This window comes from Sus scrofa, chromosome 8 (genome assembly GCF_054392235.1).
Source record: "Sus scrofa isolate SSC_HxYL_T2T_F1_AM1 chromosome 8, Sscrofa_HxYL_maternal_Yorkshire_Landrace_v2.0, whole genome shotgun sequence".
Classification (NCBI taxonomy): domain Eukaryota; kingdom Metazoa; phylum Chordata; class Mammalia; order Artiodactyla; family Suidae; genus Sus; species Sus scrofa.
The window spans coordinates 50,957,408-50,971,467 of NC_139390.1; the positions used below are offsets into that span (position 1 = coordinate 50,957,408).

General features: G+C 34.1%; 1 protein-coding gene across 4 annotated transcripts in view; it reads right to left on the reverse strand.

The window, feature by feature from the left end:
* FSTL5 (follistatin like 5) overlaps positions 1-14,060 on the reverse strand; it is a 788,412-nt gene that overhangs the window by 91,362 nt on the left and 682,990 nt on the right. For all 4 annotated transcript variants that reach the window (XM_021101310.2, XM_021101308.2, XM_021101309.2 and 1 more), the window contains one exon: positions 10,673-10,791. In XM_021101310.2, coding sequence (XP_020956969.1) covers positions 10,673-10,791 — 119 coding nt within the window. The remainder of the gene's footprint in view (positions 1-10,672; positions 10,792-14,060) is intronic.

Here is a 14,060-nt window from a genome sequence, read left to right on the forward strand (position 1 = left end):
ATATGTTGGAAGAGCCATGAATTTGAATAATGGGAAGACCAAATTAAATATCAAGACCATAGGTTTCAAGTTGGGTCCTGGAACCAGTAAGTAGAGTTTGACAAAAAGTCATTAGGATTAAAAGCTAACATTAAACTAAATTAAATAATTAGACAATTTGGGGGGATATCAGAAAATGTAAATTATATGGACACCCAAGTGGACAGGTGGATTAAACAATCAGTTTTATTCTATCTTGTTCTTCAACATGATGAAGATTTGTTTCATTCAGAAGCAATGGTACTCTTTCCTAACTTTGTATAACTTTGCATAACTTTGCATAACAGAGTATAATTAGTAAGAGTGAAAGAAATCACTAATAGTTTTTTCTTACCAGATAACATGTGAAGTTAACTGATCACAAAAAGAAAGAAGGAAAGAAAGAAAGGACTTTAGTACATAAATTCTACACCTACCTTTGGAAGATACAGACCAAAGGTACACTTTTTTTCCTTTCTTTTTAAAACTATATCTTTACTTATTATATTGCCCACACAATTATACTTTGACTTGTTTCTTTTTACTGATAAATCTGATAGGGTTCTACCACACTACCCAGCTCAGAAAAAAATCTTGAGTAATAATATGAAGACATTATTGAGTAAGAATTCAACTAAACTGCCACTGTGACTTAACTCAATGCAAATCCTTTAAATGTACACAGGTTATAAATCAGGTATGTTATTATTTTATTGAATCTTTCAAGTTTTCATATAATTTCAAAAGAAAACTATCAAACGTAGGATTTTTTGCAAAATTATATTCATAAGTAACTATGTTGAAAGTTATATATGTATTTGCTTTTTAGGGCCATACCTCTGACATATGGAAGTTCCCAGGCTAAGGGTCCAAGAGGAGCTGTAGCCACCAGACTATACCACAGCCACAGCAATGGCAGATCTGAGCCATGTCTGCAACCTACACCACAGCTCATGGCAATGCCGGATCCTTAACCCAGTGAGTGAAGCCAAGGATCAACCCCCAAACCTCGTGGTTACTAGTTGAGTTCATTTTCACTGAGCCCCTCTGGGCATTCCAGAATGTTATATATATATATTAATATATATTTTAATTTTTATTTATTTTTTTCTTTTTATAGCCATGCCTGTGGCATATGGAAGTTCCTGGGACTAGGGGTTGAATTGTAGCTACAGCTGAGACTTACACCACATCATGGCAATACCAATCCAAACTGCATCTGTGACCTATGCTGCAGCTTGCAGCAATGCCAGATTCTTAACCCTCTGAGCAGGGCCAGGGCTTGAACCTGCATCTTTACAGAGACAACGTCAGGTCCTTAACCCACTGAGCCATTATGCCAACTTCAAAAGTTGTAAATTAAGGAGCTACTTTTATGATGAAAATGATATTAGTATGTGGATTTTTAAGTGTGGCAAGTTCATTTTCTTCTGTTGTGATCACAGGGAATATATTTTGCTTCTTAAAACAGCGGTGAGATGGGACTGACCATTGTCTTTTTCAGGATGGAAGCCAGAATACTTATGAGAGAGTCAGTAAGTGGGTCCAGTTCCTAAAAAAGCACTCACTTGTGATTTCAGGCAGCATTTTACACTGCCAGTGGCCTTGCCACCCACAGTGCTCCATGTTACTTCTTCCTTCAAGTCACACAGATGAAATTAATATGGAACTGAACATAGGCCTTGTTGTGTGGCAAGTCCTGGATAAATGTTAGGTTTAGGCATTAATTTGCTAATCAATTCATAATACATCTTCTTAAATAAGCTTTAATAAAATTTTGAAAATAAATTAATGGAATAGAAAAAAATTATTAGTAGCTTAAACAGTAGATGGATGAATAAAAATTTTGAGGTGTAGGCTTTGTTTTCCTGGTAATTCATACTATATATTTGTATCTTAAATTTCCTTGTGGAAAACATGTAAAATATTTTCATGATAAAGTACATGGAAAATGTAAAATTGTCACTGTAGCCTTCCAGCAATATTTTTTAAAAATTTAGCAATTCAAGCATTTAGTTAAATAAAATGAAGCATTAATTTACCGTATTGTTCTCCTTTCTGCACCACCTGTCAGATAAGTCAAACTGAGATTAATGCCCTATTTAAACATGAAAAGGATATAAAGAAATGATAAGCCTTCAGTGTTGAATTAACAATTTTGACAACTACCAATGAAATATCAAATGTAAACAATGAGAAATCAAGCAAAAGATCAATTAAAGATAAATTTTAAGAAAGTTCATGATGTATTGCAGTGGTTTAAGAATCTGACTGCAGTGGCTTGGGTCACTGTGGCATCATGGGTTCCATCCCTCCTGGCACATGAGTTAAGGATTGGACTTGGCTGCACCTCATATTCAATACCTAGCCTAGGAACTTCCATATGCCACAGGTGCTGCCATTAAATAAAAAAGAAAAAAGAAAGAAAAAATAAAAATAAGCACTAATATTTAAATAAATTATTAAAATCATAAGTCTAATGATAAAGTTTTAAAAATATTTAGAAAGAAGAAACATTAGGAATTGTTTAAGCAAAATTGTCATTCTTCAGAGAGGAATGCCAATAGAATATATACAAAATTAGTGATAATTTAAGAAATACCATTTCTGAGCCTATTGCCTAAAGTAATTAAATATAGTTGATTTCACGAAGTCAGACTGGGGATAGAAAGGGCATGAAGTAATAAATGACCACTTTTCTTTTTTGTCTTTTTAGGGCCACATCTGCAGCACATGGAAGTTCTCAGGCTGGGGGTCAAATTGAAGCTGCAGCTGGTGGCCTACACCACAGCCCCAGCAAGACCAGATCAGAGCTGCGTCTTCCACCTACACCACAGCTCACAGTAATGCCTGATCCTTAACCCACTGAGCCAGGCCGGGGATCGACCTGCATCCTCATGGATACTAGTCAGATTCATTTCCGCTGAGCCACGACAGGAACTCCAGGACTACTTTTTATCTAAACTTTTTGTATTATCTTATTTTTGCCATACCTAATCTATTCTTTGAAAAAGTCAGTAGGTACTTTTTGTGAATAAAATTAAGTCTTCAGTCAGAAAGTGTAGTTTAAGAAATATAGAAGACAGATTTATGTGATTTTTGTAAGTCTCAAGTAAAAAAGTTTCTTGTTTAAAGGCATTTTATGAATAATGTTTATGTTAAACTCTTCAATTTTGCCCTTAAGAACTTTCTTTGAAAAATCGAAATTACTATAAGCACATTTCTTTCTAAAGTACATAAAATGTACTCTTAGATATACTCTTAGATCCTTATACCTCATAGAAAAATGTTTTAAATTGATAGCAATAGATTGTCTGAGACACATACATAATTCTGGTCACAATTGTCAAAATAACTTGGCCGGTTCTTTTTTATAGTCTCCTGAAGACTTACTATGCATCTCAGCTAAAATTACTTGACCCAATTAATATGGTACACAGCTCCATTAAAATGCTGCCACACAATTTACATGTTTCCCAGGGCAGTTTCTCTAACACTGGGTTTGCACACTTAAAGTGTTAATAGAAGCAAAAGGTGAGAATTTCCTCAGAGTATGGTTTTTAATGAATAATTAGAAGGCCCCTTTAAATCCAGGACTTCAAAGACCAATTTCATAAATTTATTTTTTTTTAAATCTTCAGCATAATCTTCTAAGGACTAGTTACAGTAGTTTACATTCCTCTCTTCAGGAAGCTCTTTGCAGCTATCATTGTAACCGCAAAGGGACAAAAGCTTAAATTTTATCATTCGATAACTCTTTGTAAGTTAAGCCATGTTTGAATGGAAACCCACTGAGAAAAGAATAAGCATGGAAACAGTTCGATTACCTTTCTGAAATATAGAGTGGTATTGAATTCAAAAGGTTGCTTGATGGCTCCATGGGGAAATGAATTGTCTGCATCATATAAAGTGGCTGGTGATTTAACAATTGTTTTTGTGGACAGAGTTTGAAGAAGTAGTAATGGGATTAGAAACAGAAGGAAATACAGAAAAGGGAATTGGGAGGCACTGCCAAGGGAATTGATAAGCAACCTGAGGGCTGTGCTACTTAAGAAAGGAGCACCAGCAGAGAGAGAAATGTGTTTCCCCAAATCTAATCTCAGTTTCAACTCCTTGATACCTAAGTATTATGGACACTGTGGACAACCCGTTTCTATGTGCAATTCCATTCTAACAGAGTACTAACCATATTTATTTATAAAGGCCAGGTAATTTTCATACGTGGGAATTCCAGAACTAGAAAATAGTTTAGGGGTGATTCACATCAGATTTTCTGCAGAAATTCTGGTCTGAAGGAGTTAGCATCACTTAAGTTGCATTAAAAGCAGGAATAGGGAGTTTCCACTGTGGCAGGTTAAGGATCTGGCATTGTCTCTGTGATGGTACGGGTTCGATCCCCAGGTCTTCACAGTGGGTTAAAGAACCAGCATTGCCACATTCTGTGGCACAGGTCGCAGCTGTGACTTCAATTCAATCCCTGGCTGGGAACTTCCATATGCCACGGGTGCAGCCAAAGATAAATAAATAAATAAATAAATCGAGGAATAGAACCTTTGTGTCCCAAAATAAAAAAGCCATGCATGGTAAGATTTGTGTGATTTTCTTTTAAGATCTTCTAGTCCCATGAAAGAATAAAGAACACCCGAGTATGCATGGAGAACAGTAGCTGAGTCTATGCTAAGTGAACGTGGAAGGAACTCAAGTAAAAAGAGTTAAAGATGAAAAGAATTGTAGATTAAGGATGACAGAAGACTTGAAAACCAGAAGAGTGAACAACTTGGTAATCTTGGGACAGCCTGTCAACTTTGAACCTGTGATTGAAACATTTTTTCCAAACCCATTTCAGGTTGTGTTCTGAATTCATAAGTCTGGGATAGAATTCTCTTTGCTTAAAGTTCCCATTGTAGGCAAAAAGACGAAATCATGTGCACAGCTAAAATAAATACAGCAAGAATCCTAGCTAGGTAGGCTACATAAAAAGCGGGGGGAGAATGAATGTATGACTAAGCGCATGTTCTATGAACCTTCAACAAACTCACTATCACAACTGAAACCTGATGTAATCTGACATTGCACCAAAATTGAATTTTTATTTAGAGAAAGCAAATAGCATCTTCTGTGAGGCTTGATGAAAGATTCTGCATTCTAAATATTTCAGTTTTTAATCTCAACCTTACCAGCCAATGAGTTATACTAGGAATTGTACTGCTGCTCTCTTAATATTAACAGTGAAAATATTACATCTATGTTTAATCCTTTTGTGTGGGGGAAAAAAAAATGGATTCCAAAAGATTCATTTCTGCTACTGACACTCAAGAGATTTATTTTCAAAAATCCAGAACTAGCTTTTTATTTTCCATTAACTCCAAACTATCTCACACTGAGCATCTGTACACAGTATATTTTGACTGTTTGATACTGAATTGATAGAGCCATGAGGTTACATTTACCCTGAAAAAATTCAATGATTAATTCTATTTTTCACCAACACAAGAAAAGAAGAACACTGTTTTGTGAGAATTGTAAAGTAAGGAGAAATATTAAGGTGAGGAGGAAATTAGATATATACATCTTTGAACTCAAACAATGTATAAAAAAATGAAGAGCTGAAGGCTTTCAGCTATGTAATTTTCATTCATTTCATTTAATAAATGTTCTTTGTCTACATGCCATGTGTAAGGTACTGCGATGTTGGAGACCACTGAAACTGCTGAATGATGCAGTAAACAAATTTAGCGCACATGCAAAAGCACAACCACTAAGAGATAGCCTTATCATTAACTGCACCTGTTTTTGCTCATTAACCTACGTCACCTTCCCTAATAAAAGGCATGTGGTTTAAAACCTAGGTGCCTTTGTTCTGTGGAACAGAGTGCTTCCTGGTCCCCCACTTTCTAGATGTAAAAGAATCTTGTGTGTTTTATTATGCTGTGACGTCCCTCTTCCAGGATTTCTTGTTGCCCTGCAGCACTGGACGTGGCACTGCACTAAGCTTGTTTGAAATAGAAATATTAACCAAAGTCTTGGCTAAAAGAGATAATAAGATATGATGGTTTATTTTATAAATCAAGTAGGCTATGGCTAGGCACTGCTCTGGATGTTGAGGAGAAAGAATTTGTGGTGCTAATTAATGTTCACACTGGGACAGATCACCCGGCAACATGTGAGTGGAACTCAACCAATAAGTTGAAGGCCTTAAGATTAAATAATGAGGTTTCCCACAGAAGGAATTCGGCCTCAAGTCTTCCACAGAGATAACTGTTTGAGTTCCTGTTCTGCCTACAGATGCCAAACTCAAGACTAAAGCATCGACCCATATCAACTGTCTGCCAGCCTCATCCATGGCTTTCAGATTCCAGACCGAAGGTCAACTTGTATCTGAATTTTCTACTGGATTTCACATGTGCCATCACACCAGCCACCACCAGAGCCTAATCATTATAATAAGGAGATGAAGACAGAGATAGTGATAGCGATAGAGAGACAGAGATACAGATGCTGATATTAATCCTATGGTTTCTGTTCCTCTGGAGTAAAATGCTCTCTTGGTGTAATATTCAACAATTTTCTCATGAAATTATGTTATAATTAGCAATATATATCTAATGCAATGTGACATGAGCTAGCTTACTCTGAAATTAACATCTTCTTGAGTTTAACAGAAAACAAAATAGTTTCACATAGGAAACAATTATTTAGCTCAACATTTATTCTCAAAGCAAAATGTGGTCCATTTCTTACTTCTACCACTGTATACTTGTGTATCATGAAAGGGTCTGTGGATACATATTCCTATTATTTAAGCTTATCTCATAATGAGGAATAACAAAACAACAAAGCAATATGAAAAGTTTATCTACTCTAACCTTTCTTTAATTATATGGGCTATAATAATAACATAAGAAACATGTTTTTATATTTTGGTATAAATAAATGCCTCTATATTCTGCATTTAACAATTATAAATAGAATGCAGTTTTAACCAATTCACCATTCCTTATATTACTCTCAGTCTTTTAACAAATATACTGGTCAGTTGAAATGTATTTTAGTTTTAACATCCAAAGAGTAGCAATATCATAAATTTTTTAAAAACCACCATTCGATGGTTTGTCTTAAAAATATAAATCTAATTTTTCTTAGTCTTTTTGCTTGCTTAATATTAGCATATAAAAATTTTTGTAAATTTGTGTTTTATATAATATAGGAATACTAACTTCCTATCCTTATATTTCTTCTACTTTGCAATATGTGTTTCTAGTATAATCCCATATATAGGATGATGGTAAGATTTCCACAGGCTATGATTTGAAAAATCTGATATAATAAATTAGTTCCCTTTTTTTTTTTTTTTTTTTTTTTGCCTTTTTACCTTTTCTAGGGTCACTCCTGCGGCATATGGAGGTTCCCAGGCTAGGGGTCTAATCGGAGCTGTAGCTGCTGGCCTACGCCAGAGCCACAGCAACAGGGGATTCGAGTCTCGATTGCAACCTATAGCACCTTAACCCACTGAGCTAGGCCAGGGATCGAACCTGCAACCTCATAGTTCCTAGTCGGATTCATTAACCACTGTGCCACGACAGGAACTCCTAATATAGTAAATTAGTTCTTAATAACTAGTTATCTCTGTTCTGTCACTGTTGATGTGTACTTATGAATAAAGTTTCTCGGGTGGAGGGAAATGAGGTAAGGCTGTTATCCTTGATATTTGGTTTCCATCTTTTCTTCATTTTTAAATTTTAATAAAAATTATGCATAATTTTATATATGCATATAATGTTTCACTATATACACTCAGGTATATATATGTGTGCATATATGTATATAAATATACAGAGAGAAAGAAAGAAATATACATATTTTATATTTTCTACTTTAGTTGTTTTAGGAGGAAATCTAAGTATTCAAAGGCTTTACAGAGAGAAACTCAAGTAAGTATATGTCACATCCCTATTGTCCAAACATTTCACAAACCTGTCATATCAATTTTTCCTTACTTTTTCAGCTTTAGATTCCAAATAGCTGCTACAACACTGCTGGTCCCATAGGAATCATAGAGAAACAATCTTTTGTAAATTGACTTTGCTTTGATTTAAGTAATCATTTTGATGCTACATTTCTAATATCTTTGTAGTAGCCCAAATTTCTCATCCATGTTGTTTTTAAAAAGTATAAATGTGCTACAAAATTGACTTACTTGCTTTATTAGAAGCAAATATTTATTTTTATATTTGTTTATTTATGTACACATACACCTTATTCAAACTGGATTTAGTCAGTATTGATATCCTACGATTATATAACAAAACAAAATTCCATGTATAATTTAAAAGTGTTTTTGTACTTGCTAAACTATAGCTTAACAAAAAGAATAAGGATCCTACTGATTAATTTAGCTTATAAGTGAGATATTGTTAAATTCAAACTGGTCTCATTTGTTTTAAACACTCATGGACATGTTGAGTTCGATTAATTCCTTTATTTAAAATAAGAAGTCACTAAGATTGCTTTGTGCTATAGAAGTCTGGAGACATGCCAGCCATCTTATCTATATTCGTGTTATTTCTTTTTTTCCTTCTCATTCTAGGGCATGGGTTTAAGGCATAGATTGTTATCTCCATAAATCAATAAATGGTGACACTGACTACTGCTAGCCAGAAAATAGGAGTTGAAAACTAAAGGATCTAAACTAGGTCATGAATATCTATTTTGCTTTACCTTGTCCATGCCAACCTTAAAAATGAGTATCAAGAGACAGTTGCTTAGAAAAAAAATCAAGTTTTCTTCTTGTATTTTCTTACAGAATCTTAATAGTTTCATTTTTAATAATTGTTCCAAATAGAATTTATCTTAGTCTAAGGAGTGAGGTAGGGATTCACTTGTTACCGTTTTCCCAAATGATTTGCCAGGTGGCTCAATTCTATCATTAAATAATTTTACCAACAGTAGACCACTGGTCCATACAGGGATGTGAAACCCAGAGACCAAATGGAAAAATAGATAAACCTGACTACCTTAAAATGTAATTTTTTTCTTTTCTTTTTTTTTTTTTTTTTTTTTAAGGGCCACAGTAGAAATTCCCAGGCTAGGGGTTGAATTGGAGCTGCAGCTGCCAGCCTACGCCACAGCCATGCCAGATCCAAGCTGCATCTGTGACCTACACTGTTGCTCACTGGCAATGCCTGATCCTTAACCCACTGAGCAAGGCCAGGAATCGAACCCACATCCTCATGAATACTAGGCGGGTTTGTTACCGCTGAGCCACAATGGGAACTCCAAAATATAACATTTTTTAATGCCTAAAAACACCAGGAAAAGTCAAAGACAAACGTGTGAAAAAATATTTTTAATGTGTGTTATTTAATAAACAAATACTACTAAAGTACATAAATAGCCAATTCACAAAAGATAAACAAAAGGCCAAGGAATCTACAAAAGATGCCCAATCTCCCTAATAATTAAAAGAAATATAAACTAAACCACAGTGAAATATTATATAAATGGAAAAGATTTTCCAAAATACCCGGCATTTCGTTAAGAAGGGGGAATGCACGTTCTCTGTCACATTTTTGGTAATAGTTAATTCACTGATTTAACATGGTGGGGAGGCGGGCACTTGGATTTAACTAAAAACCAAAATCCATGTGACCCAGATGTTTAGATATTTATGTGTAGGTTGTTAAGGTTGATTGAAACATTGTTTGCAATAGTGAAAAACTGTAAACAACCAAAGCATATATTAAGAGAAGGAATAAATCAGGATTCTTATAATTTGAAATATTAAAATAAAAAATAAAATTGTATGCCCCTAAAAAACAATGTATATACCCACTGAAGATAAAGCAATTTAACTTAAAAAGAGAGAGGATTGCATTCTGCAGTCTATCAGTATCTTAACTTATTTTGGGTATTTAGTGCATGCCTGTACTTTGTGGTGACACATAGCTAATGGGTAATTTTAGTATAACTTATTTTTATGTACACTTATTTATGCGTATATATAAATATAGTCATAGAAATATAAAATAATCGTAATTTCTTATTATCTTGCAAAGAAGTACAGTCCTTAATATGTATAATCCACACCCATTTCTTTGAATAGACTTTTTTGAATGCTATACCAAAATTTTACAAAAAACAAACATTTCTTTGAAAGGTAAGATACATATAAATAAAGGATTTGATATTTTTCCACCTAAATCCAAGTCATTCATTCCATGGAGACACCTCATGAAAAAAATGAGATGAATAATAAAAGGGAATCCACACTTATAAAGAACCTAATATATCCCAATTTCCTATCAGATTATTTACAGGCTATTTTCTTTCATTATGCTGAAGTAATGATTGCCTACCAAAATAGGAGACATTCCAAAAGAAGGAGCAGGTAAAGTCATCATGCTGTGTTCATTTTTGGCATTTCACTTCTAGTGCCTTTAATTACAAACAAGTAATTAAGAATACACAATATATTATTTTCCTCTTCAAATATAAAATCTGTGTAGAGTAACAGATGATACCATATTTTAAATATTTTCCTCTCAACATGTCTCATATATATATATAGATTTCATTGTATTTCCAAAAATATATATATAATTCTATTTAATGCAATTGCTACATAAAAATGAGAAGGAATTTCTAAAATACTTGCCTGAAATCCAAGGAGCTTTTCACTGGGCTTAATGTGCCTCTGAAATTCACATTCTATGGGTTGTATCACTTTGATTCCGTCTTCATAAAAAACGTAGAACATGTTCCCAATCCCCAGACCTTAAGAATAAAAACACATTCAAGAGTTCAAAATAAAATTATCAGAAACCTTACCACCAAGACTTAGGGCCTGTTATAATTCTGGCAGGAGATCAGTTTGTGAGGTCATGTAATGTTAATAAAGGCAGCCACATGAAGCCTTTACCATACACCCAGGAAACTCTGCATAATGTCAAAGCAGACATGCTACATTATGTCCCTGATCTGAAATTCAGTGACTTCTCTATTACAATTCAACAACTATTTCAGACATTTTGAAATAATTTTAAATGGAAATGATAAACTCTGGATACAAAGATTATGTGTGTCTTCCCTATTTAATTTAGGTGTTGATTAAGAAATAAAAGTACATTTTGAAGAATCGTATGTATCCTATTTTTTTTTTTTTTTACTAAAGTTCCCTAGGGAATATAAAAGTGCATTCTTTGCAGGAATGTAGTTTATATCGAGACTTTTAGAAACAAAAAGACCAAGTCCCCTAGATTTTGGAGAATATGTATTTTCCTAAAATAATGTTTATAAATGTAAACCAACATAGAGGTCTTAAATGTTTTCATATTGGCAAAGTTTGGGGTCTATTTCTCCCCTTTAAAACAATTTAATGTCTTAAAAAAATCTCATTTAAATCATACTTTTACTTTTTTTTTTTTTTTCCCCACACTGTAGGTTTGGGAGTGTGACATCTCAGAAATGTATCTCATATTGTTAACCCACACCTAATGGTGCAGAAAGCTACAAAGTAGGCACCTGGAATGCCATGGGTTTAACAGAGTCTGCATCTGAGAATCTGAGAAGCAGCCACATACACCTGCACACTTAATCTCTTTGCTTCCTCTGCTTCTGCCTTGTTCCAGCAGGTACTGATTAAGACCACGTGGTCCTTCCTTTTCTGATGATCTTCACCTGCGTAGCTCCCTCATCCAGGTGTATGGGTTTACACAATCATATTTATTCAGTCTATACTTAATTTAATTCAGTAAGAGCATGTATTCCTTAGGACATAGGCAATTATAATGAAATCCTGGTGGTTTGAAAAGTAAAACCACTACTGTTTAAAATGTTTAACTTCTGGGATTCCCTCCTGGCACTGAAGGTTAAGGATCTGGAGTTGTCACTGTAGCGATTTGGGTTGTTGGTGTGGTGTAGATGTGATATCTGGCCCAGGAACTTCCATATGTCATGGCCACAGCCCCCCCCCAAAAAAAAGAAAAAGAAAAAGAAAAAAAAAGTTTATTCTACGAAGTCAAGCCTGAGCATCACAGTAAAAATTAGTGATTTGTAAAAAATATTTTTATTCCACTTAAGCCATATTCACTTTTAATAAATATGTTCCTAGTTAATTTAAAAAGTCACTAATTTTGTCTATTTGTTATATATCCATCTGCTCTTATGATTCAGAGGAAAATCTATTTGATCATAATTATGACTTTCTTGGTATTTATATATAGTGTAATTACTTCTAACTAATAATGTATATACATTTTAAGGGAGCCCAGATTATTTTGACACATCTTATTATTGTTTTATGAATATTTTACAGTACTCATATCTTAATACATGCAATCTTTATCAGTTAATTATGTATTTTAATTCCAGATAGTCCAACATTCAGATGAGATGTTCCTGAACAGTTGCAGGAGTGGCAGGAACTAAATCCAAGTTATATTTTTCATAAAATAAAATTTATAGTTGTCAGATATTATTTATAACTATGTGCATACAGAAGTATAAGTTCCATACCCAAAGGATAAAACTTACAATAATCAGTTTGTATGCAAAATAATGGATTTGTATCAGGTTCCATATAAACATTAACAGAAGGTGATGTGTGCTATGTATCAGTTACTAGCAAGCTTTTGGTTGTTCAAATTTCTGAGTGTAAGTGAATTGTAATGTGGTGTCTGATTTTCAGTTGTGTCAGTTATTCTGCTGGATGATTACTACAAAGCTTGTAACATTTTGTAATGAATGTGACCCTACCCTCCTGCTGCTGCCCAATTCTGCTCTACACTCAGCAATTTGAATGTGATTGAACCTGACAACAGCTATGCTAGGTCCAGACTGTTTGCCAAGTTTCTTGAAGTATTTCCTATCCTTACTTCTATACCTTTATTATGTTATTTTATCATATTCTGTTCACAGCACGGTCAGTGGGATTCCACTGTAATTTTGCACTGATTAAATTTCTAAGCTGTATTTTCCTCTAAACCCCACTAAATCCATCCAAATCACTTTCTAAACTGAAAGTCTGTTTTCTTGCTTTTTAAAATGAGTTACATATCAGGAGTTTCCGTCGTGGCTCAGTGGAAACGAATCCTGGCCTCGCTCAACAGGTTAAGGATCTGGCATTGCCTTGAGCTGTGGTGTAGGTCGCAGATGCAGCTCAGATCTGGCGTTGCTGTGGCCATGGTGTAGGCCAGTGGCTGCAGCTCCAATTTGACCCTTAGCCTGGGAACTTACATATGCCGTGAGTGCAGCTTAAAAATAAATAAATAAACAAACAAAAATTTAAAAATTAAAAAATAAAATGAGTTATACATCAGCATTTTTTACAAAGTATAAACTACTTTCCAGGTTACAAGCTATTGAGAAAGTACAGATAACAGCATGCAAGATTTTGTTTGCTTTGCATTTTATTATTTTTAGAAGGAATAAAATGCCTTAGTGTTTATAAAAGAGTAATGCCCACAAAGTACCATGTACAAGTGTTAAATAATGTACCATGCTAAATAATAATACAAAATGAACAGCTGTGTGAACTATCTGTGGGTTCTTTTCTTCCCCACCTACACGAGGTAAATTTTGCCATTTATTTGCTTGCTAGCCATATTTTGTTCATCAATTATTATTTCAGTTTTAGCTGAAAAATACATAATCTGAATATATGATGCAAATGTGTGTCACTTCATACTGCTATCATGTTATACATTTATATATTTATTTTGAATAAAACAGGTCCAGAATTATGTGAATCTGACATTGGAGATGTTGGTAACTTAAAACACATGCTGATTTTCACTTTGGGGTGTTTATTGGCGTTATCTGTATAGGAAGTAATAGCATATCTGTGTATGTTCATTGTAACTATTAAGTTTTCATGACCTAATATATATTTTTTTCTTTTTGGTATGGGAGACTATAACAAAGAATGACAAACTCCATTCTCTGGATTCTGAAAGCTCAGAGGTAAATCTCAGCTGCAGAACTTACAGTTGTATTGTGGGGAATTTATTCAGCCTGTGTGGTAATTTCTCCATCTCAGACTGGGG